Below are 23693 nucleotides of genomic sequence, written 5' to 3' on the forward strand. Positions count from 1 at the left end.
ATCCTGCCTATACGGTACTGTCCAAATGTGTAGCACAGTGCTGCTGAGATTACAGACTTCGTCTATCCATGGTGAACTCGGAGTCGTTTCCAGTAAGTCTACTGTTGCAGTCGGGCCCCACTCCAATAGGGTATGTCTGCCCTCCCAGCCAGAGGCTGGGAGGGCATATATATCTATATATAGATATATAGATATATATATATATATAAATATAGATCTATATATATATCAGTAAAAATAGTGTCAGTGTGGTGGGTAATTCTATTGCAGGCCTGAAAAGCATTTGCTATTGAAATTGGCAGTGCTGGAACGTTTGCTATTTTGGTATTTTGAAGTTGCTGTGTCAAGAAATAAAATCCTACTGATAGCTAATAAATAATATTTACAATGGTATCAAAATAATATTACTTTTTTCCCGCAAAAGGCACGCCTCCAAAGAAATTTGGAGACCTGGTGAAGATCACACACTTAAGTTTCCGCCAGAGAAGGAGGTGGTGAGGACAATTAGAGGGCCGAGAAGGTGTACCAATACATAGGACGTAAACAGAGTGCAACATGGATTCAACTCCGACCCTCAGTCTACTCATGAGCCCTTTGAATGACACTCTCCTCTCCCATATCAACTAGCCTTCTCTCCACGAGTCTTAACATCAAATTGCTAAGGGCTAGCCTTAATGTTACTCAAAGCCCTGACCTCTGACCAGTCTGAGGCATGCAACTTCCAAAATGGAATTTGCTGCTTGCTTTTGGGTCATGTTGTTATCGGTGTGACAGCCGACTGAATCTCTAGTCCACCAATGGCCTCCTTCCGACAATCACAGCGGATCCTTTCTGGGCTTGGTTTGTTTTGTGGTGGGTAGACATACACCCATCCAGTGGTCCTCCGTGGAGAGTGATGGTATGTCTGAGCTTGGCTAGATGAAAATCTCTTCGAAGAGTCCGGGTCTCAGAAGCCTGCCAAGGAGTTGAAGGTGGTCCCATTTAGAAGCAAACACCGTCATGAACCCCATTTCTTCTGGCGTTAACAGTGGGGGCACAGCCTCAAAAAGCACACGTCCCTGGAGGTCAAGTGTCAGGGCAGTGAGAGGAGGGGCACAAGGGGAAATCATCTGGGGTGATGACCATAGGGTTGTCAGAGTTAAACTAATATCACCTTCCCCTATAATTAACAGCAGAGTTTAATATCCTTCCCAGAGAACACAAGTCCAGGGGACTGGGATGGAGGCAAGGGGTGATGGGACAAAACAGCACTTTTTCTAAGATGTGGCATTCACACTTCTGTCAATTCCAATTATTTTTAAAGTTTCGTTTAGCCCAAGGTCGGGGCCCAACCTGAAAGAGAGAAAAGATACTGATTAATATATAAGAGGGGGTTCAATTCATTATACAGCTGTACCTGCAACTGTAACAAAGAAACATTTATTGAATAGCACAGAGTGAGAAGGTGCTCAAGACCTTCTGTTCTCACTCCAAAAACTCGACATTACCACCCCACCCACTCAGCCCTGTGCACCCAACATCACTCACCTCCTCAGGAAACCACATGCACCAAAACCAGTACCCTTTGAGTAGGACCCAAGTAGTGGCCTTTGAGTCAATCAATCAAAAGGAAAATGCTACTTACCAGTATGCATCTGTTCTTGGCATGTAGGGCTGCACAACCACACACTACTGCATAGATCACCATCTGGTGGTGGGCCCGGATGATTACACTTTGTTTTTCTCTTGGAAGAGTCTTTGTCTGTTGGATGACTCGTCCAGTAGATCGCAGTGCATGTGGGCATCGACTCCATCTTCAGATTGTTTTCGCCATTGGGCAAAAGATGGAGTTGTAAGAGTATAGATAAGGATGTCCATGCATTGTGTATCTAATTAAGATATTACTGGAACAGATGTAGGTAGCCGGGGAGGCGGGTGGGCGTGTGTGGTTCAGTTGCCCTACATGCCAAGAACAGAATCATACTGGTAAGTAGCATTTTCCGTTTGAGGCATATGGGATGCAGACCACACAATATTGCATCGATTGCACAGCAGTTTTCTCCCTTAGCGGTGACCACATGTATCTGTTGCAGCAGTTTGAAATAATGTTATGAGTACAGCCTGGCCCACAGTAGCTTGTTGTTTTGCCTGCACATCTACACAGTAGTGGGTGCGGTGTAGACCATGTAGCTGCTTTACAGATATCATCTAATGGTATATTTCCCAGGAATGCCATAGATGCCCCTAATTTACCGGTAGAATGAGCCCTAGGGGGAATGGATAGAGTGTGGTTTGCTTTTTGGTAACAGATTTGAATGCACTTAACAATCCACCTTGCAATGCCTGATTTTGAAATAGGATTGTCTTTGTGTGGAGGAGAAAAGGACTCAAACTGTTGTTTTGTTTTACAAAACGTTTTTGTCGTATCAATGTAGTAGAGGAGTGCTCTTTTTACATCTAATGTGTGTATAGCTCTTTCTGCAAATGTTTGTGGTAGGGAAAAGAATACATGCAACTCAATAGATTGGTTGAGGTGGAATGGTGAAATGACTTTTGTCAGAAATTTCGGGTTTGTCTTAAGAACCACTTTGTTGTAATGGAGTTGTATAAATGGTTCTTGAATTGTTAATGCCGGAATCTCACTTACTCTTCTGAGTGCGGTAATAGCAATTAAAAATGCAACTTTCCATGTAAGGAACTGTAACTCACACTTATTTAATGGTTCAAATGGAGGACCCATAAGTCTAGTGAGAACAATATTTAAATTCCATACCGGAGAGGGTGGTATTCTGGGAGGAATTATTCTTTTTAATCCTTCCATAAACGCCTTGTTGGCAGGTATCTAAACAATGACAAATGTTGTCTGTTTTGAAGATAAGCTGCTGTAGCAGCAAGATGTAACCTGACTGAGGAGTACGCTAAATTACATCTTTGTAGATGAAGTAGGTAGTATATGATGTTTTGTATAGAAACATCTAATGGGTTAATGTTATTTGTGCAATACACAACAAACCTTTTCCACTTGGCTGCGTAGCATGCTCTAGTTGTGGGGTGGCTTGCTTCTTTTATGACATTCATCCAATCATGGGGAAGACTGAGGTATCCAAATTCTAAGATCTCAGTAGCCAAATCACTAGATTGAGCTGCATTGGGTCTGGATGCATGATGTCTCCATGGTTCTGTGTCAGTAGATGTGTAGAGAATTTTTATTTTTGATGTGGTACTACTGATAGCTCTAGTAGTGTGGTGTACCACGGTTGTCTTGCCAACATTGGTGCTATGAGAATTAATGTGAGGTAATGTTGCTGTAGCTTGCGTACCACCAACAGAATTAGTGGGAGAGGTGGAAATGTGTACGCAAATTTGTTTGACCATCTCATCCATACAGCATTGCCTTTGGAAAATGGGTGCGGGTATCGGGCGCCAAAGATTGGGCATTTGGAGTTGCGGTGTGTGGCGAACAGATCTCTGGTTTCCCGCACTTGTGAAAGAATGGTTAAAGAAATTGTGGATGAAGTTCCCACTCAGGTATCTGTTGTCTTTGGCGACTGAACAGATCTGCAACTTGATTGTGAACTCCTGGTAGATGTTCTGCTAACAGAAAGATTTTCTGAGGAATGGCCCACCTCCATATGCTCTGCGCCAGCCGGGAGAGCTGTACGGAGTGTGTTCCTCCTTGTTTTTTGATGTAATACATTTCCGTCATAATGTCTGTACAGACCAGTACAGCCTTTCTTGATAGGTAATGTTGAAACTATTTTAGAGCTAGGAAAATCGCTAACAACTCCAGATGATTTATGTGGAGTAACTTTTGTTGCGGTGTCCATGTACCTTGTACTGTGTGTTTCTCTAAATGTGCTCCCCATCCTGTGAGAGATGAGTCTGTGGTTAGCACCACCTGTGGAAGAGGCTCTATGAACGGCCTGCCCTTGGAAAGGTTTTTGGTGTTCCACCACTGCAGAGAGTGATATGTCCATCATCTACCACCACCGGATCTGTTATTTGTTGTTGAGCCTGATTCCACTGACTTGCCAAACACTCTTGTATGGGGTGCATTTGTAGTCTTGCGTATGGTACTATGAAAATGCAAGATGCCATCATTCCTATTAATTGCATGAACACTCGAGCTGGTAGTGAGTGTTGTGATGGTATTTGCTTTGGAGGTATCTATTGTGGCACCTAGATACTGTTGAGATAGGGATGGTTGGAGGTGTGACTTCTTTTGATTTACTGTGAATCCCATCTTGTGCAACAGACAGATGGTCTGATGCGTGTGCTGTACACATTGGAGGTATGACTTGGATTTTATTAACCAGTCGTCTAGGTATGGGAAGACATGAATGTTGTCCCTTCTCAAGTGTGCTGCTACTACTGCTAGACACTTTGTTGTGAACACTCGAGGTGCTGTAGTTACTCCGAAAGGGAGTACTTTGAATTGGTAGTGTTGACCTTCTAGTACAAATCGAAGGTACTTTCTGTGAGATTGATGAATAGGAATGTGAAAGTAAGCGTCCTAGAGATTTAATGTGGCAAGGAAGTTGCCTTGTTTTTACAACAGCAGAACTTGTTGTAGTGTGACCATATGAAAATGGCCGGATTGTATGTACAGGTTCAGGGGCCTTAGATCTAGTATAGGTCTGAGGGACCCGTCCTTTTTGGGTATGAGAAAGTATAAGGAGTAAACTCCTGTGTTTTGATGGTGTTTTATGACAGGTTATATTGCATTCTTTTGTAATCGAGATGCAACCTCTTGTCTTAGAAGTATGAGATGTTCTTGTGACATGGGACGTTGTCTGGGTGGTATTGTTGGAGGAGTGGAAGTGAGCTCCAGGCAATAACCTGACTGAATTGATTGTCTTATCCACCTGTCTGTGGTGATGGAGTTCCAGACAGGTAGGAACTGTTGTAATCTCCCCCCGACAGGAGTAGAATGGTCTGGGGGGATGGAAGGGAAGTCACTGTTTGGGAGTAGAGGCATTGCCGTTGTTGTCGCCTCTGCCTCTGCCCTTATTGTTGTTACCTCTATATCCTCCTCTGTAATACCCTCTGCTGGGTGAGGTTTGGGTGGGCGCTTTATAAGAAGAGGAGGTGGTGTCAGTTTGAAATCCCTTAGATGTGCCTCTATATGAGGAGCGACGAAAAGACGCGCTATGGGTCTGCGTTTGAAAAGCTCCTATGGATTTTGCTGTATCTGTATCTTTTTTCATCTTTTCTGGTGCACTATCAACTGTTGGACCAAAGAGATTTTGCTGGTCAAAGGGTTGATTTAAAATACTGGCCTGTACTTCTGGTTTAAACCCAGAGATGCATAGCCATGCATGTCTACGCAACAGTACTCCCGTATTTAATGCTCTAGAGGCTGTATCTGCAGTGTCTAATGCGCAGCGGATTGAGGTATTTGTAATAACCTTGCCTTCTTGTATTAGATCAGAAGCCCTCGTCTTATATTGCTCTGGTAATTGTTGCATGAGTGATTCTAACTCCTCATAATGAGCTCGATCAGATCTCGCTAACAAAGCTTGAGTGTTAGCAATTCTCAAGACATTGGCTGCTTGTGAGATAGTGTGTTTCCCTGAAGCATCTAAAAGCTTAGACTCTTTATCAGAGGGTGGAGCATCCCCTGTTGTCTGCGAGTTAGCTCTTTTTCTCGCATTTGATACTACCAATGAGTCTAATGGCAGCTGGCCTTTAATGTATGATGGGTATGTTGGAGCAGCTTTATACTTCTTTTCTAGTCTGGGGTTAATTACCCTGGCTCTGACGGGGTCTTTGAATACCTCTGGTGCATGCCTCACCACTCCACTAAGTATTGGTAATGTGGTTGCGGTTTTATGTGAGGACAGTAGTGTATCCATGAGGAAATCCTCTTCCACTGGATCTGTGTGTAGGTCTACTCCATGAAATGTGGCTGCTCTATGAATGAGCTGTGTAAACCCAATAGTGTCATCTGGGGGAGATGGCCTAGAAGGGTATGCATCATCTTGAGGCAGATCTGGTGCATCTGGCGCATTATAATCCTCCCAGGGATCATCTGATGGCCCAGGAATATTGTCTGGGTCATCTGTGTCTATATGATGCTCACTTTCTACCCCCTGTGAATAATTGTCTTCCTCATCATCATTCTGTGGTATAATGCTATGTGCGCTGAATGGTGAGTGTACTGGAGAAATATCTTCTGGTATCTCCATTAATGGTGATGGAATTCTTATGGGGGAAGTTTGAGCATGCTTTTTGAGAGGAACTGGAGGTGGTTTAGGATAGTCCACTTTCCTCTTTTCAGGCACTGTAATAACATGTCCAGTCTTTGGATTAATATGAAGAGTCTTTTGCTTTGGGTCTGGTTGGAAACCCTCTTCTGCTGAAAAATCCTTTTTCGGTGCTGATTTATCTCGTTTGGGACCAAAATGCTTAGGTTTTACAGTGTCTATTGTCTTTGGAGCGGATTTTGGTTTCGGTACTGAAGACTTGGTCTTTCTCGGATATACGCTCTTTGGATCCGGAATCTTTGCTCCCAAAGTGCGTTTGGAATCATCGACCTTTGGAGTCGAAGTGTGTTTTCATGCTGAAGCATGCTTCGGGTCGACTTATTTCGGAACAGGAGTGTCTTCGGTTCGGCAGACTTGGGAACGTCTTTCGGTGCTGAGCTTGTTTTCGGCTCGACCGGTTACGGCGCCGATGGCTGATTCGGTGCCGAGGTTAATTTTGGTTTGAGGACCTTTTGCTTGTCGGGACCGACAGGCTGACTCGAGCCTGAGTCGACTGGAGGCTTTTTTGTATTCTTCGTTGCCGAGCCAGAAGGCGGGGCGTCGGAAGGTTTTGGTCGGTGTGCACCCGGAGGTGGAACAGAAGCCTGTCCCGGTATGGGGAGGTGAACAGGGTCGACGCTTGTACTCACAACCTGTTGACCAGCTGGAAGATGATCATCGTCTTCCAATAGGTACTCTGCTCCGGAAGCTGAATCCTCTGCTTCGGAAACAATGTTGTCTTGCTGCTGTTCTTCGGACTCTACTTCGATCGGAGCCTCGTCTATGATGAGGTCTGGTATTGATGAAGATGACTGCGTCAGGACTCTTCGAGCTCGACGGTCCCTGATGGTCTTCATGGACCGGAATGAAGCGCAGTCTTGACTCTTGTGCTCTGAAGACAAGCACAGATTGCAAACCTCATGAAGATCAGTGTGAGGGCATTTGTGTCCACACTGAGGGCACTTCTTGAAAGGTGTTCTTTCCATGAGCCAAAGGTCCAATGGAGCAGTTGGGCCCGACCGCCCGACGAACCCTGGAATTGAGAAGCCCAAGCCTTTTTTCGACGCGGGTAACCGGAATTACTATCGAAGACGATACCGATGGTATGAAGAAGTTCTGGAAGTCGAAAAGAGATCGGTAACGGGATAAACGATAAACACATCCAAGCCCGATGGCGGAAAAAAAATCAGAAGATGGAGTCGATGCCCATGCGCACTACGATCTACAGGAGTCATCATCTAATAGACAAAGACTCTTTCAAGAGAAAAACAAAGTGTAATCATCCGGGCCCACCACCAGATGGTGATCTCTGCAATAGTGTGTGGTCTGCAGCCCATATGCCTCGTACATACCTTTATTCGGTCTGTATAAGACCTTAAAAGTACAAGGAACCTCAATAAATGCAAGCTATACACACAATAAAAAGATTAATTAAAAACATTAATTCTAACAGTTAATCCAACAGTAAAAAATGCTGCAGATGCATATATTCATTGCTACAAAAATCGAAAAACCTCCATTAATTAATACAATATCTAAAAAGAGAAAAATTATGAACATCAGTAAACACCTCAAGTCTGCCTTAAATCTATTCCTGCATAAAAATGTATACACTCGTATAAACCTTTTTAACAGCAATCATAAATCTCCCTAAGGTACACACTATATCTAAGGACCGCATTTCAGATATAAGTTTCACAGCTTGGGGTCGATGTCTAATTTCGTATTTTAGGCAAATCGGGCATAAAAACTTTTTCTGCTTGACTAATACTTTGAGGCAATCTAGTAAATGTGCAATACCATGACTGCTTGTGCGACTTTGTGTACCGCTCTCCGATTGGTCGAATTGTCAACACAACAATAAGCACTACAAATTTTGATCGGAGGTCAGGCAAAAGAACTGTAAGGGCAAATGTTGCTGTCAGATGGTCTGAAAAGGAATATCCAGACACTAATGCCAGCACAAGGCAGCAGAAGCCCTACCGATCTCTACCAAGATGGAATCATTTTCAGACCCCTCTGTGTCCTCCGAGTCTAAAAACTTGCTCTGAAACACAAGGCTAAAATGCATCTCACTGAGAAGGAATCAGATGATCCAACTGGACTAGTGGCACAAGCCTTGCACTAGTCCTGAGGACCAGTACACCTTCACACCATGCCTCTCTCTAACTCGGACAGAAAAAATGTTTTAAAACAGGATTGGACCAACTATGTGTCAAATAACTGCAGATCAGATCAGAATATTATTGAGGAGGGATTTCTGGGAAACAATGCGGACAGCCTCTTCTTTACCCTGTGCCAAATCATATCCATCACAAACACAAGAATTGGGCAAGAACAGCACCGTGCTCCGCCCCTGCAGTTGCACCTCTGGCCCCAAAGGTTCTCCTCAACACACACCTTGATTAGTGCTCCACTAATCGCTTGGGGGTCATTCCAAGCAGCGTGAAACACAGGGCACCCTGAAAGCTAAAGCCCTTGCTCCGGGAGTTGTCATTGACTACACAGGAGCTTGCCTTTCAGCCATAGCAGGGCATTTTAGTTTTTAGATATTAAGGAATTCTACGGGATTTGAAAATGTGAGATTTGTGTTTTAGTTGTATTCTTGAAAAACTTCAGTTACAAAAATATGTTAGTAGAACCTGGGGATGAGGAAACAGCGTCTCCATCTGTGCCTAGTGACAACAAGCATTGGAAATGCAATAGGTCTCGCATTAGAAAAGTTGGAGCTATTGGTCTTGTAAATGACAAATATTTTATTTATTTGTTGGTTTTTGAAATAGCTAAATTGATAGCTTTGTCATTTACAACGCCAATAGTTATAACTTTCGCGAATGTGACACCTATAGCATTTGGAATGCAATATGTTTTGTATTTACGTGACATAGATGGCAGGTGTGGTGTTAGGCCACATCTCTAGAGAGCAGGAGAGTGCAGCAGGGGAGAGAAGCACAGCAATGCAATAGGTCTCGCATTAGGAAAGTTTGAGCTATTGGTATTGTAAAGGACACATTTTTCATTTATGTGCTTGTTTTGAAAATTGCGAAATTAATAGCTTTGTTATTGACAATGCCAACAGTTTTATCTTTTGCAAATGTGACACCTATTGCAACACAATATGTGTTGTAGCACTGAGTGGTGTGAGGGTGAGTGGGTGTGTGAGGGTGTGAGGGTGAGTGAGGGTGAGGGTGTGTGAGGGTGAGGGTGTGTGAGGGTGAGTGAGGGTGTGTGAGGTGGTGAGGGTGAGGGTTAGGGGGGGGTGAGGGTGAGAGGATGACTGAGTGTGTGTGAGGGTAAGGGGATGAGGGTAAGGGTGTGTGAGGGAGAGGGGTGATGGTGAGAGGGTGCGAGGGTGAGGGTGGGTGAGGGTGTGTGAGGGTGAGGGGGTGTGAGGCTGAGTGAGGCTGAGAGGGTTGTGAGGGGGTGTGAGGGTGAGTGAGGGTGTGTGAGGATGAGGGGGTGAGGATGAGTGAGGGTGTGTGAGTGTGGGTGAGGGTGTGTGGGATTGAGGGGGATGAGGGTGAGGAGGTATGAGGGTGAGGAGGTGTGAGGGTGATGGGGTGAGGGTGTGAGGGTGAGTGAGGGTGAGATGGTGTGAGGGTGAGATGGTGCAAGGGTTAGGTACAGACAAACACTCAGGATGGCTCCCCGAAGCCATGGGACCCTTACCTGCTCTGGACACGGCGCTTTGGGTGACTGCTCTGATCATCAATGGCAGTTGCTACAGATAACAGCTCCGTCCAAGCCTTCTGCCTCTGCTTTCGGGTGACTGCAGTGCCCTTTGATGGCGAGGGCAGAGGAGAGCAGCTCCGCCCGAGCCTCCCACTTCTATTGCTGCTTTCAGGTCCAAAGCATCATTACCGAAAGGAGCACATTAACAGCGTGCAGAAGCTATGGGCTACGCTGGGCCCCTGATATATGTCGCGCTGCAGCACCGGGCCTGAGTAAAACGGGTGTTGTGGTTATATCAAACAAATGTATGTTGACCAAAGCAGGGTCAAGCCTTCTGCTTATGCTGCTGCTTTCGGGTGACTGTTGTGCCCGGGTCAGTTACGAAGGCTGCCCACAACACTTGGCAGCAAAGCCTATAGGCCGCAAGAGAGGTGCTACACCCTAGTTGAGAAGGGGAGCTCGGAGTGCTGTCACAGGGTGCTGTATCGACTAAGGACTGGACTTCAGCAACAAATAATTTGGGCAATGAGGACATTGTGCTTGGTTAAATTTGAACTGTGAGTTTTGTTATGTCGAAATGCGAATAAAGTGAAGCTGCGGCCATTTTGCGCCATTAGCAGCTTGTTTAATCTGTGGAAGGTGGGGTACAGGAATGCGCTCACTAACCAGTCTGGATGGAATTCCAAATGTAGTCCGCACCTGTCAACTCATAGCAGTTCCCGACGCACGGCCAACGGGTGAGGAGCGGATAGCACAGGTGTCAGCGAAAACGAGTTGAAAATCAGTGTAAAATAGTGGTTTCCCAGCTTTTCTGAGGCTCTGAACTGCAGACAGGACATCGGCACTAACATCACCAAGCTTTTTTGGGGGTAGGGTAGGGAGGGGGTACGAAGGTGCCTCTTAAGTACTTCTAAGAAGGTGAAGAGGTGCGCTCCGATCATGGCTTTTACTCTTGTTTAGATTAAACAACACAAGTGTCTCTTTTAATGCCAGACTGAACCGCGCAGGCGTTCTGATTTTCTGCTTCGGATAAAATGGCGGCTTTTCCGGTGTCGGAAATAGTCATCCCTTGGTAAATGCCCAAAACAAACAGGGTCAGCTGACACTTCTACTTCTGGGTCATAATCGCATGCCCATAAGAAAGATGGCGCCCTTGGTCAGAGCGATGGGGGTGGGATTATTGGAAGTCACTTCCTGTTACTGCCCTGCCAGAGTTAAAGATGGCGGCCGTGGGGGTGCTGGAAACGGTAGAGAAGCTGCAGGCAAGACTGACCGGTGACGGCGAGCCTAAGAAGGTAAACACCGGGGCGACACGAAGGAGAAACATAATCGGGGGAGGGAAGGAGAAGGATCGGCTCCGAGATCAAGGCGGACGGGGCAACCTGAGGAGCGGGTGGTTTACGAACATAAGAAGGACGGTGTTAGGAGTGAAGAGAAGAACAGTTAAGGTAGTATTGGGAGCAGTAGGAGGAAGAGATTCGATGGAAGGTTGCAGCGGAAAGACTGTAGAAGAGTGCTGGGAGAGAGAGAGAGTGGGGAGGAGAGTAGGAGGAGGAGGGGGGAGGAGAGTAGGAGGAGGAGGGGGGAGGAGAGTAGGGTAGGCACGGCGAAGTGAAGAGACAAGATGGAGGGAAGGCAGAGAAGGGGAAGGGGAGGGGGAGGAGAAATGCGACACGGCGGGCGGGGGGGGGGGGCGGAGCGGGGGTGTGGGAGGAGTGCGCCTTGAGGGAAAATACGGCTGGGGGCATGTGCACGCGCTTTTAAGCTCAATGCGCATGCGCATTGAGCTTAAAAGTCACGGGCACTGCAAGGAATCGCCACGATTCCTTGCAAGTTGGACAAAGAGTGGATAAGCCCCCATAGTCTCGCTTGCTCGATGCGCATGCGCATCGACAGGCGAGACCTAATAAAACCTGCTGCTTCGAGGCCCACTACTGTCTTGTTTAAACTTCTTGCTTGCAGCTGCAATTGAGGGGTGTCTGTACTATCAAGGCAAGTTATCATTTTCCCACATTCCAATAGTAAAACACGTTTTTTTAGCTTATTCTAAACAGTGTTCTGAGTATTCATTGCCAAGTTAACCAGTACACGATTCCATTTCACCAAGAGTGGGCAATGATCATCAGAATGAGGTAAAACTACCATACACAAAGAACACAAATGACATTCTATTACACTCAATTTTAGGTGGTAGTGCAAGGTGACATGTTTATTCTCCATCCTGGCTACTGCCATCACATCTCTGATTCATGAAAAGCCTGGCTCTAGTTCCCAGTCAGGCCCTGGATCATGTTCAAGGCTGGTAGATTCTCGTGTAGATGCTTCAGGGGCTCGGTGTACGATCACTCCTACACCATCTCTTGGTCTCCAAGGAGTGCCAGAATCAATCTCAACTGCACTCCAAGTTTCATTCTGCATCAAAAATCAAGCACTGCTTCTCCACTCATCCTGCATAGCCCAGAACAGGCTCCCCGATCATCTTTGGGCCTGTACGAGTGGTCACTCCTATCAGTGCCTGCTCGTCACGCACTTGTGCTGAAGAAGTGTTCAGTTATCAGCACAGGCGGATCTCTTGGGGTATTACTGCGCTAGGTAACAGCGCTTCGCAGGAGTAGTAGAAGCACTGGAAGCGTGAGTGAGAGTTTTGAGGTTTGCGCTTACTGCTGCTAGCCTACAATTACATCCCGTAAAATAAGTAAATGTATGGTTTGAGGGTTTTTCTGTGTTGTGATCCATTCTGAGATTTCTCAAACTGCATTTGCTACTTTCAGGAATGTGCCTCCATACCCCATTGCACCTTACTTCTCCTGCGAGGAAGCTATTAGTACCTTTAAGATCAACGAGGTCACCCTGTATCCCTCTCAACCTGGGTTAATAGTTACAAAGCTACAAGTTGTTCTGTTGGGTAAGTACCACGGGGTACTGGTTGAGAACCTGATCACAATCAATAGTACTTGCTCAAGGCACTGGATGGTCATAGGGATTAAGACAGCCACAGAATACGTTTAGAGTTTGACCCAAGAGATTGCAGACTTGAAAAAAGAAATAATTGAAGATAAGGCACTCACAAACGTTAAGGAATTACTAGAACATGTAGAGAAAACAACTGCAGAGCTCAACACCATTACACTCAATAGGAAGCTGGATAAACCTTCACAGGACATTAGAATCTATGACAAGAAATTAACCTATCCATATCTGTCTGATGAGTACTATCAGGAAAGCCAGGGTTACTTTACCAAAAAGGGTAGGCAGGGACCTACATGTTTCGCCACTTTCTCAGATTCTTCGGCTGGAAGTGGCTCAGAGAGTGACACAGAAAGAGCAGGGACCAGTTATCATCTCCGTAATCAATCCAGCTCCTATCATGATTTAGCCAGTGGTCAACAGTCTTCTTTTTTAAGGGACAACACTTGGAACTCAAACAGAGGGTGAGCAGAATTGGGGCAGGTCACGGGAATGGAACCGGGGAGGCAACTCTCAGAGGGGGAACAACAGAGTCTGGTTCTTCCCAGAGGAATCACACAGCAAAATACAGACCTGCAGACAGACATACAGATGGTAAATCTTGAACAGCTTCCCATTTCTAGTCTGTCCAATGACCGCATGAACCCCATCATGAATCTATCAAAGTACACTCTCACTAAGTCAGAAAAAAGCATCCTCAATAAGGGACTATTATTTATAACCACAACCCCTACAGATTTATTTAACACCAAGGTTGAATTACAACGCTTTTTTAGAAAGATCAGATTGAAGTATTACTTTATGCCAAATCCTCTAGAGAACAGGCTAAATGGTGCTAAACCATTTAGTACGCCCTCTCATGTCATGCCAGTGGCGCATATGGTAAACAATAAAATCTTGGCTTATGGGCAGGTTGCTTTGAAAGAAGTAATGGAGGTTTTAAAGAACAGAGGTTAACCCGGCGCTGGTCCTTTCAGATTGCAGCCACTGAGTCACTCCAGTTCTACAAATTGAAAGGTAAACTTCTGGAGTCATCTCTGTCAGCCTTCTCAAGGTCAGGGTGATGCTTTCTTTACTGAGAATCTTACTAAAAGGCAAAGGAATGCCCTGGCAACCAGACAAAAAGGAGTCATTAAATAAAAATAAGTTGAAAACTATAGAGAGTTCTATGAGGCCTTACACAGGGCGTAACTGCACTGTGCAAAAATCTTATAACCTAGTGACCTTGCACTTTGTTGTCAATTAGTCTCAGTTGAGAGACTTATCTCTGTGAGTCCTGGCGTTTTAGCCAACAGAAGTTTAGACTTTACAAATCTGCTATGATGCAGGCATGTTCAGAGCCTGAAGCAAAATTACATTTGTCATAGTATTTTCCATAATACCCAGGAGTTTTCAGGCCATTTGTTGCAGTTTTGCACTCCTTCCTGTTAATTAGTGATAAGGCTGTCAAGAAGCTTTCTGCACAGTCTTAATGTAGATTCAGCCCATTAAACCCTGATAGTTGCTGTGGATTCCAAACCCAGCTCTAGTCAAAGAGGCCATTTTCGTTGCCTCCAACAGGGCCCATGGTATCTATACCACAGTCACATGACAATACAAAATAAACATATATGGCAGTGAGAATTTCAATTGTTTGAGTTGTATCTTTAGAGCAAAGACCTTGCCCCGAGAATGATATGCTTGCCAGGTCTGACAACATTCTGCTAGCTTGCTGGTTCAAGCTGCACAGTATTAGATGTGGTCTTGAAAGGTGTAGTTCAGGCACGGACCTTGTGGCGGTTTTTCCTAAAAGAACGTTTTCCATTAAAGGGTGTTGCATGAGTTCAGTGGTTGTGGGCCAGATTTACAGCTCACATTTCTTAACTTTAAAAGACCCTGCCAATGGTGTTTTGCTGGTGCGAAAATGTATTGTAGACTAACACCTCAGGGTTAAACTAGCTGTCAAAGATACTAAATCCCAACTTCATAAAAAAAATATTTCGAGGGGGGCCGCGCCGAAAAAAAGTTTGAAGAACTCTGCCAAAGGGTAAGCAACGAATCTTGCAACATTGCAGCCGGATTAGATGTGGGACACAAGGGGCGCCTCTGGTGTAACACTTCCATGAACAAAAACACTCAGTGGAAAGCCTAAGGTGGGGGGTCACTGAAAAAGTGACACTAGACCCGAGAGGAGGAGACAAAGTCTAAACTTAACACCAGGGAGTGCAAGTGGATATATATATATATCTTGGATTCAGTAAGTACTGGTTTAAATGAGGTTGAGGAAACGAATAGGCAAACTGGCTATCTGACATATATCTGATACGTAACTGATTCTTGCCCTTAACCTGCCATGGATGACCTATTTATACTACCCGAGGGTTATGCAACCTTTTTAGTGAACCGCCACCATCATTAAAATGACATAACCGGATCGCAGGTAATCGACTGCAATGCGCTTTTTATACAATTCAATTCAGCAAGAGGTCATGTTTAGAGGGACAAGCTCTTGACATGCACAACACTGCGGCAGGTCCTGGCTCACGTGCCATTTTTTAATCTTCTGAATGTACATGGTAAACATTTCATAGGCCCCAGTCACACCTTTTTGTATGACCCTCTGACATGCATTTATCTAACCTTCTTTATCAGTGAGGGGGAACAGATGTCAAGATGGCCGCCCTGTTTTTCATTTACGTGCGCAAAATCCCTAATGTTCTTCTCAACCCGCACAACCACGAGTGGCGTCAGTAGTCATTTGCCACATTGTTGAGCCCCTACACTCTACATGATAGAACAGAGGTTAAGATGACCACCACATTTCTAGTCATGAGCATCAGACCTCTTTTGACCTTGTGACACGGTCACGTGATGTAAGCAATAATCTATAGAATTTCCAGCTGCGGCCCACATTTCACGAGCCTTTGTTAGACATGAGTCTATCAAGAAAATGTATTTCTTGGACTTACGGCAGCGGTAGTAACCATCCACCGCTCTGCACTGCTTCTACACTCGTGTGTATCTTGATAGGCCAACAGAGGTCAAGATGGCTCCCACGTTAGCATTCACAGACAGCAGACCTCACATGGCCATGTGACATCGTCACGTGGTGTCCCAGCAATCCATTTAAGAAGGGAACATCAGCCACAGCTCACTTGAAAGCGAGTTGGTGAGATACACTCGAGAATATATGTAAGGAGACTATGACTGTTGATGGGATGCGGGTAGGCGGGAGCATGTAGTTTTGCACCGCTGAGCACTTTTTTTCTTGAATTAATTACATGTCCATCTTGCCTCCAGTATTTAAGAAGCTTTGGGAAGCAAGCACGGATGGTCTTTGGCATCAACACATGACGATCTCTAAGGACTGAATACCACTAATACTTTGAACCCACTACCCCCTGGAGTCCGACGAGCACATTCAGAGGGGTTCCGACGAGCACGTTCAGAGGGGTGAGTTTATAAGACCTTACATTGAGGGGTCATCTTTGGAAGTCCATGTGTGGACCTGTTTTACCAAAGGGAGAGGAGTACACTTAGTATTTCCCTCTTATTACAGGTACACAGGTGAATTTAAAACAGCTGGTTAATTGGTAAGTACATGTAACGGATGCAGAAACTGCATACAGTAAGTAGTAGCTACACACATGTAGGAATGGAGATAGTAACTGGCACTCTCACCATTTTGCAAACGATCCTTGAATAAGAACTCCTTCCAGGCTCGGAGGAGTTTATAGATTTAATCTTGTGAATTCACAACCACCAAGGGTAAGTCCCCAAGAGTATGGCGGCTCACACATTGTACTTTTTTTATTCCACACCACACCAATAGGAATTTCATTGCCCTTTGAATAGGCTGCCACACTTCCTTTTGTCCTGAAGAAGACCCTACTTGATGTATCTACAAACACATATATATACAGGGTCGAAACATCGACGTACAACCATCTCATGTCCTGGCTCACTATAGCAATTAATTTAAGAAATAGGACTAGCTAAAGTGAAAGACATGAAAAGGATGGAGAATTTATGTTATTGTCTTGTTTATTGTTTGAATTTGAAAGGTCACCCATTTGCACTATATGTCACCACAGTCACCCATTGAATTGTCTGTGTATTTGTTATTGTGTTTTCTTTGTCAGACAGCCCCCATTGGTATTATCTTTTTGTATAAACTTATTTACACAATTGGCGAGAAAAACAGAACAAATAATTTAATAAATATATATTTTTGATAAAAACTTACAGAGGTGTGGTACATTTATAAAAGTCTCGTACAAAATCAATATTGATTGTGAAAGAAATAATCAGGTTCTGAACCTGTACCCTGTGGTACTTACCCAAAGGAACCACTTGTAGCTTTATAATAAAAAAAAGGAAGTTATTGGTGCCAGGACCGGGGTCACCCTCACTAACAGTGAAATGTGGTTTAGATCTTTTCTCTTTAGCCTGTATACACTTTCTCATTACATATATTTGAACCTGGAGCTTTAATCTTCCTTTTACCCCTGTCTCTGTATATGCCATGCCTGATGGTAAAGCATATGAGCCGATGTTTCCATCACCTAACATGTCGCTATGCAAACATGACGCGGCTTATCGCCGGAAGCAATATGGAAACCTAGGTCAAATCCAGCCATTGCTGAGGCTAGAAACGTGAACTGAAGGCAGAAACTTCAACATGGACAGCAACCCCTGGCCATTCCCCACAATCACCTCAATCCATTTCCGGGGCACGAAAGAAAAGTCTCTGTTAACTGTGCCACATGACTGATGGCTTGGATGCAAGTGGAAAGGAAGGAGTGACCGCAACTGCAAGGCAAGGAAGGAGGGCAAGATTAGGGGTGTGGGGGGAATATCACACAGCTGGAGGATGAGGGAGTTTGCCAAGGAAGAGGAACTTGACATGTGACCAAGGGTGGCTTGCTGATCAGGCATGGAAGGAAAGAAGGGAAATCAGGAAATACAGAGGATTGACAGTGGTGGAAGTCCTAAAGGTGAGAGGTTGAACAAGGGGGCACCTAAGGGGTGAATGATGATATATGTGGACGGGGTGGTAATTCAGGCATGTTTGTTATTTCATAGCCTTGTTTAGTGCTACTAATAGAATACACCCTGAAGAATTGCTCTATACATCTATATGAAAAGTTATCTCCTTTAATGATGTGGCTAAGCCATCACAGTCCACCCTTTAGACCACTTATAAGATCATTTAGTGTCAACAATGACCTACCAGAATAAGAATGCCTTTCAACATTCCTAGAATGGGTAATCTATCAAATGATCTCAGGGTTTATAAAGCTCAAAGTTTGCAGAGTCTCACCAGGCAACCACACCAAGAAGGGTAAGCGCTCTCCTCGCCATGTGATTTTTAAAGACCGCCATACACTTCTCGAACAGAAAGAGAAGCAAAAAGCTCGGTCTATGGTGAACACCCCAGGTAACTGTATAATAGACCAGGTACTCTCAGTATCAGTGGGATCGCCTAGCTTTCATAAGATGGAGACAAGGCAGTTCTTAGAGAAGAGATGAGATAGCCTTCAACTTCCCTCTCCACAAAGAAGGAAAGGAGACAGGATCAAGGACTTATTCCATTGCCTGCATGCTGGAAACATATTGAGAGAACCTCCTCTCCTAAAACAGCATTCCTTCCACACACAAGTCATACACCTTGGCTTCTTGTCACACACCATAAGTACTGGTTCTTACCTGTGATGCTGAAGCTCCAAGAGTATGGACTTCTCGAGCTGAGTTTCGGTGGATATTAGAAAGGAGGAGTCCATGTCATGGGCTCCTGACCTGGCTTCCTGGAGAAGAGGTGCAGTCAGTGGCTGGTCGACATGTCTGTCCCAGACATCAGCTGGTCCTTTTGGGATGTGCTGCTCATCTCGCAGTCGAGCCTCCTCATAGATTAACAAGTTGCGTGACCGAACTAAGGAGTAAATAGGCAAAGATAAGGTGGAAGAATCTTAAAAAGAAAAAAAAACTTTTTTATTTGCATACTTGTACGTTTCCTTTCACTTTCTAATTTTAAGGATATTACCGCCTCCCTGTTTGAATCTATTATGGATCCACGTCTTCTTGACATTTCATATACCCCACACAAAATCTGCAATCCCTGCTGCTTTACCTATAGAGGCTGCATATGATTCTGACGCAGAATGCTGGCTCGACAGCACTGTCTTTGTGGCAGAGGGATAAGGCCCATAATTCTGTGAGAAACTTCCAAAGGCAACTGCAAAGCAAAGCACTACCACCTAAGACGAAAACAATAAATAGTTTAGGAAAGAAATCACAAGTAGATAAGAAGAAAGCAAAGAGAAAAAAATACAGTAATTCATACTAAGAATAATGTTGTAGCAATGCGGTCATGCACAGATTTGAATGCTCCAAATCATGCCCTTCCGCAGAAGACTAGATATTGAAACATCTCAATTTATTTGTAAATTAGTTTTGTCCAGTTTTACATATAACATCAGGCATGTTCAATTACAGTATTGACTGAAACACTTGACAATTAAGGTTTTTGGATCATAAACACAAAATGGTCTATTAGGATAAGATAGGATTATATGGAACTGGATTTTGGAAAGTCTGGTGTGAACATACAAAAAAAATACACTTGAGATCTATAGTTACAGGTAGGTCAATTTATCTTCTTCAACACAGGATCTTCTTATAATGCACAGCGTATAAAAGAAAGTGCTCACAGAAAAAACTGAAGTGTGTGCTAAATTGCTGATCCTTTGCTTGAAAATGAAATTGACGGTGGGCATCATTTGCTTACAAGTGTTTCATGTTGTTGCCTTGCAAATAACAGCGAAAGGAACACTGCTGAAGATTGTAGTAGCTGCTGCCTCACCTCTAGGATTCATGAAAAAACTAAGGGACATGCTTGCTCCCGGATAAAGTTTAAACCAATCAAGGGTTCACCAACTGATATCCTGGTCTAATGCAACCTCTGTTTAACACACAACACAAAATCTACCAGATAACTTGGTAAAATATCATTATGGTGTTTTTTTTTTGCATTGAGCATGTGTAAGACATGTTGACAGACCTCTGGAATAGAAACTGCCAATTTAAAATAAAAATAAAAATTATTATGGGCATAATTATCAAAATTATTGTTTGGATGAGCCCCATCAGCAATACTGGCCTTGGGAAAGTGACCTCTGAGACACGTGCTCAGCAGGGCCAGAGTCAGAGGGTCCCCAGGAGAATCTCTGCCAATCCCTACCAGTGACAGACCTCCTCCAAGAGCGCGATCACTACTGTAAATCACATCTGCCCTTTGCTACCGGTCGGTGCACAAGAACTGGATAAAGGGGAGCATTTTTTCAAGCTGGTGATAGTGCTGGTACCTGGGACAGTTAGGTGTAAGGGCACAGTTCACTGCTGACTCCGGTGGTAAGCCATGCACTTGATGAGAATGAATTTGCTAAATCAGGTCAAACTCTTTATCTTCTGAAAATGTAACTATTACAAGCCAGTCTCGGAGAAGAGCAAAAACTATCCAAGCATGAGGCAGCGCAAACACAATCGCCTGTGACTACCTCAAAGGATAAGAATAGACGCTACTCTGCTACAAGCGTCCATCCCCCACCCCTCATATTCCAACAGTGTGTTGGCTACAGCGATGAAGGAGATCTTCTGTTAATCCTGCTACCCAAAATATCTTGTAAGGACTGCAAAGGAAGGCCACAGATATTTCGAATGTGGAAATCTGTAGAGCCTACTATATCTCCGAGACCAATGGATTCAAGGTTATTCTGACCCGAAGCTAGTTTGCTTTCACTTTTACATAATCTGAAAGACGGCTCCCCAGACCTGTGCTGGAGAAGGGGGGAGCTGCTGGGGGACTGTTGTGCTGCTTCATGTGATTGCATGTGCTGCAGACCCATCGGCCTGACCTGAGCATGTCTGCAATAGTCCTGGGCGTAAAATTCCGCTCTGCTCGTGGAGTTTTTTCCACCCTGCTTATAGCGTGAAGTTCTGAAAAGCTCAGTGGAGCGTAGCGGATTATTTTCCTCGCTCGCTAACATTAAGTTGGCGAGCGAGAAATATCTTCCTCCAGACCATCTCCAGGCGAGATGTCTCAACGCGAGCGGTCCCGGATGGTTGCTACCACTCTCGTTAAGAAACCTTCCATTCATGTTGAGGAAGCTGCCCCTCGAGTAGAGTATCTACTCGAGCAGCAGACAGAAGCAGCACCCTCTTGCGCAGTGTGTGGTGCTGGTCACGCTGATTTTACAGTGCGGGACAAACACCTGCTGTTAAAAATCAGTCCAAACAGTGCAACGTAACACACTCCGCCGCATGCGGAACTCAGCCCAGGCCTAGTCTGCAACTCTGATCTGTGAAAAATCAACAGTCAACCAAGGATGTGTGGGCCTGAGCTGCAGATTCTGATTCCATGTACCACACACAAGCTATTCATGCTGCAGAACCAAATCTTTTCTCCAGTGCACAGTGCAGTTTACATTTGACCCTACGCCTTGCCATAGTCAATACAGTCGAACCCCTGACCAGTGGACGTGAGCTGACGAGCCGACCACCAACCCAGTGCAAGTGAATCACTCGTTTGCAGCTACACAAGAACTATCCCCCTGCGTTGTGCGCACAAGATGTAGACCCAAGACCATGATCTTTGTATGTAACATGCAGAACCAACAAAGTGGAGTGTGGACATGAGCAGCCCAAATCCCCTTCTGTTTCCACGTGGTTTAAATGCTTGCAAATGCTAGAAAGCTCACCCTCGGCTAGGGTACGAGTTGCAGGATATATCAAATAACCCCTCACTGTGCCCAGGCTTCACGTGATTGAACCAAGGGAATGGAACTTAAATAGCCTGAGCTCAGAAAATAAAATGGAGGCGAGCAAAAAAAAAATAGACTGCAGAGAGAGAATGCAGGAGGCAGGCATGTAAAAGACAACAAGAGGAGCAGCACAAAATCAACTGAGCGGGAGCAGTGAGATCACAGACGAGAAGGCAATGCTACTCACCATCAAACAGGTGCCAGTCTGTGTGCTGGCCACTTTGCAGTAACGGGGGACTTTGTCGGCCACCATAGCCTGGAGCCTCTGGAGCTGCTGAAGTAGTGTCCTACAGAAGAAGACAGAAGAACATCTCAGTCATTCAAGCCTCTACTACCCAAAACACAAATCCCACAGCAGGGGATCACTGCGCTCCTCCGGGAAGCATGCTGAGAGGTTTACGCACCATCTGTACTAATACTCAGAGATTTTATTGTGTTAGCTGTACCATGTCAAGAGCAGTGTCTTATAAACAGCATTTGAAAAAATCTCCACATTTGCTTAAAAGTACAGCTTACATTTTCAGCCTATCTAGTCTGTACTGTCCACTGTGACATTATGACTTTAAAACAAATCTGTGGATCATTGCTTCCGCCATTGGAAGAGCACATTATTATCCAGTAAGAAGTTCTGCCTACAAACTCTTCTTTGTCATGACATCAATGCCAGACACATCTGTTTGGAAATATACCACTGTAACCACTTAAGGAAGCAACGCGCTGTGGCAGATTGTTTCAAAGGCCATCAAAGACCAATGGAATAGACCGTGTGCATTATAATTCACTATTCCCATCCAATGAAGTCACCACAAACCTCAACCATCAGAGTTTATGGCTCCCTTTCCAGCCACAAGTGTCTATATTCAGAATGCAGTCTAACTTTTTAGGTTAGTACAAATATTTCAGTGCAGTTTTCAGCACTGCGCAGACGGGAGGTATCTCTGCAAAATGCCCCAGTGATCTCGGACTGCCTCCATCACAGTAATGTGTCTCCTGGAGGATAGGAATATATTCTCAGGGCCTTTTTTCGCCACTACAAGTATGAAATTAGTAGGCAGCAGTCTAGGTTCGGAAAAAGGAATTATGGGGAGGTGATTGAAGAGGAGATGCAAAATCTTAGGCGAAGCTAACATTAAAAAGCAGGTAGCTGGCAGGATCGCCAATTGATATTATCTTGATTCAATCCTGAAGGTGATTTGGCATGCATGTGCAGAATCTATGATTTCCAGTCAGATATAGGTTTCTAGGAAGCATGAAGGAACCCCAATCAAACACCCACAGAAAGAAGCATTGAACAGAATGCTTTCTTAATGAGGAGCCACAAACAGACTATTCGTAACTTTAATGGGCAGCGGGGGGAATTAGAAGACCAGGTCTGGGCCTCCCCAAGACTCTCTTACCGGTTAGTGCTCTCCAGGACCTCTACTTTCTTGCGTAGTTCACAGTTTTCAGTTGAACAGTTCTCCACCCTGTGGGGGCAGATAACTGATTTAACAACAGGAAACAGCAGAGTACAAAACATTTCTGTGATCACAAAAGTCAATGGGAGGAGACGTCTAAGGAGGGTGGGAGGAACAGCACAGAGACTAGCTTAAGGAAGGGAGAGAATAAAGTGAAGCTGAAAAGTGAAGGAGGCATGCATGTGTGAAGGAAAAGGTACCGCGTGGCTGCAATTAGGAGGGAGGGAGAGCAAGAGTCACGAGGGGGATGGGCCAAGCAGGTACAACAAAATCAGAAATAGAAGACAGAAAGTGGAAAGGAGGACAAGAGAGGAGTAAAATCAGGGCAAGAGTAGAGAGTGCAAAGGCAGAAAACAAAATAAGGGGGCGCAGAGAAAGCGAGAGAGAATGAAACAGAGCTACAAACTACAAAACCACAAAGTGTTGGTAACTGTAATGAGGTTGGGAAAGAGACATAAAACGCGAAAATTCGTGAAAAGGGGATGAGAAGTTATGGCATGCACAATCAGAAGAGGTAGACAGGCAGAGGAGAAGAGAGGAAGTGGGAGAGGAGAATTGAGAGAGTAATACAGGAA

The 23693-nt window shown here is 44.7% G+C and overlaps 1 protein-coding gene across 1 annotated transcript; it reads right to left on the minus strand.

Annotated features, from left to right (window-relative positions):
• Positions 1 to 252: 252 nt before the first annotated feature.
• LOC147667587 (cyclic AMP-responsive element-binding protein 3-like protein 2) lies at positions 253 to 23127 on the minus strand (the record flags this gene model as incomplete). Its single annotated transcript, XM_086948804.1, has 5 exons — positions 253 to 1332; positions 18552 to 18774; positions 18973 to 19099; positions 21849 to 21948; positions 23059 to 23127. Coding segments are annotated over 5 exons (595 nt in total), but the record flags the coding sequence as incomplete, so codon positions are not given.
• Between the last annotated feature and the right edge of the window lie 566 nt (positions 23128 to 23693).

The sequence above is a fragment of the Lissotriton vulgaris genome, unplaced genomic scaffold (assembly GCF_964263255.1).
Source record: "Lissotriton vulgaris unplaced genomic scaffold, aLisVul1.2 SCAFFOLD_2961, whole genome shotgun sequence".
In the NCBI taxonomy this organism is placed as follows: domain Eukaryota; kingdom Metazoa; phylum Chordata; class Amphibia; order Caudata; family Salamandridae; genus Lissotriton; species Lissotriton vulgaris.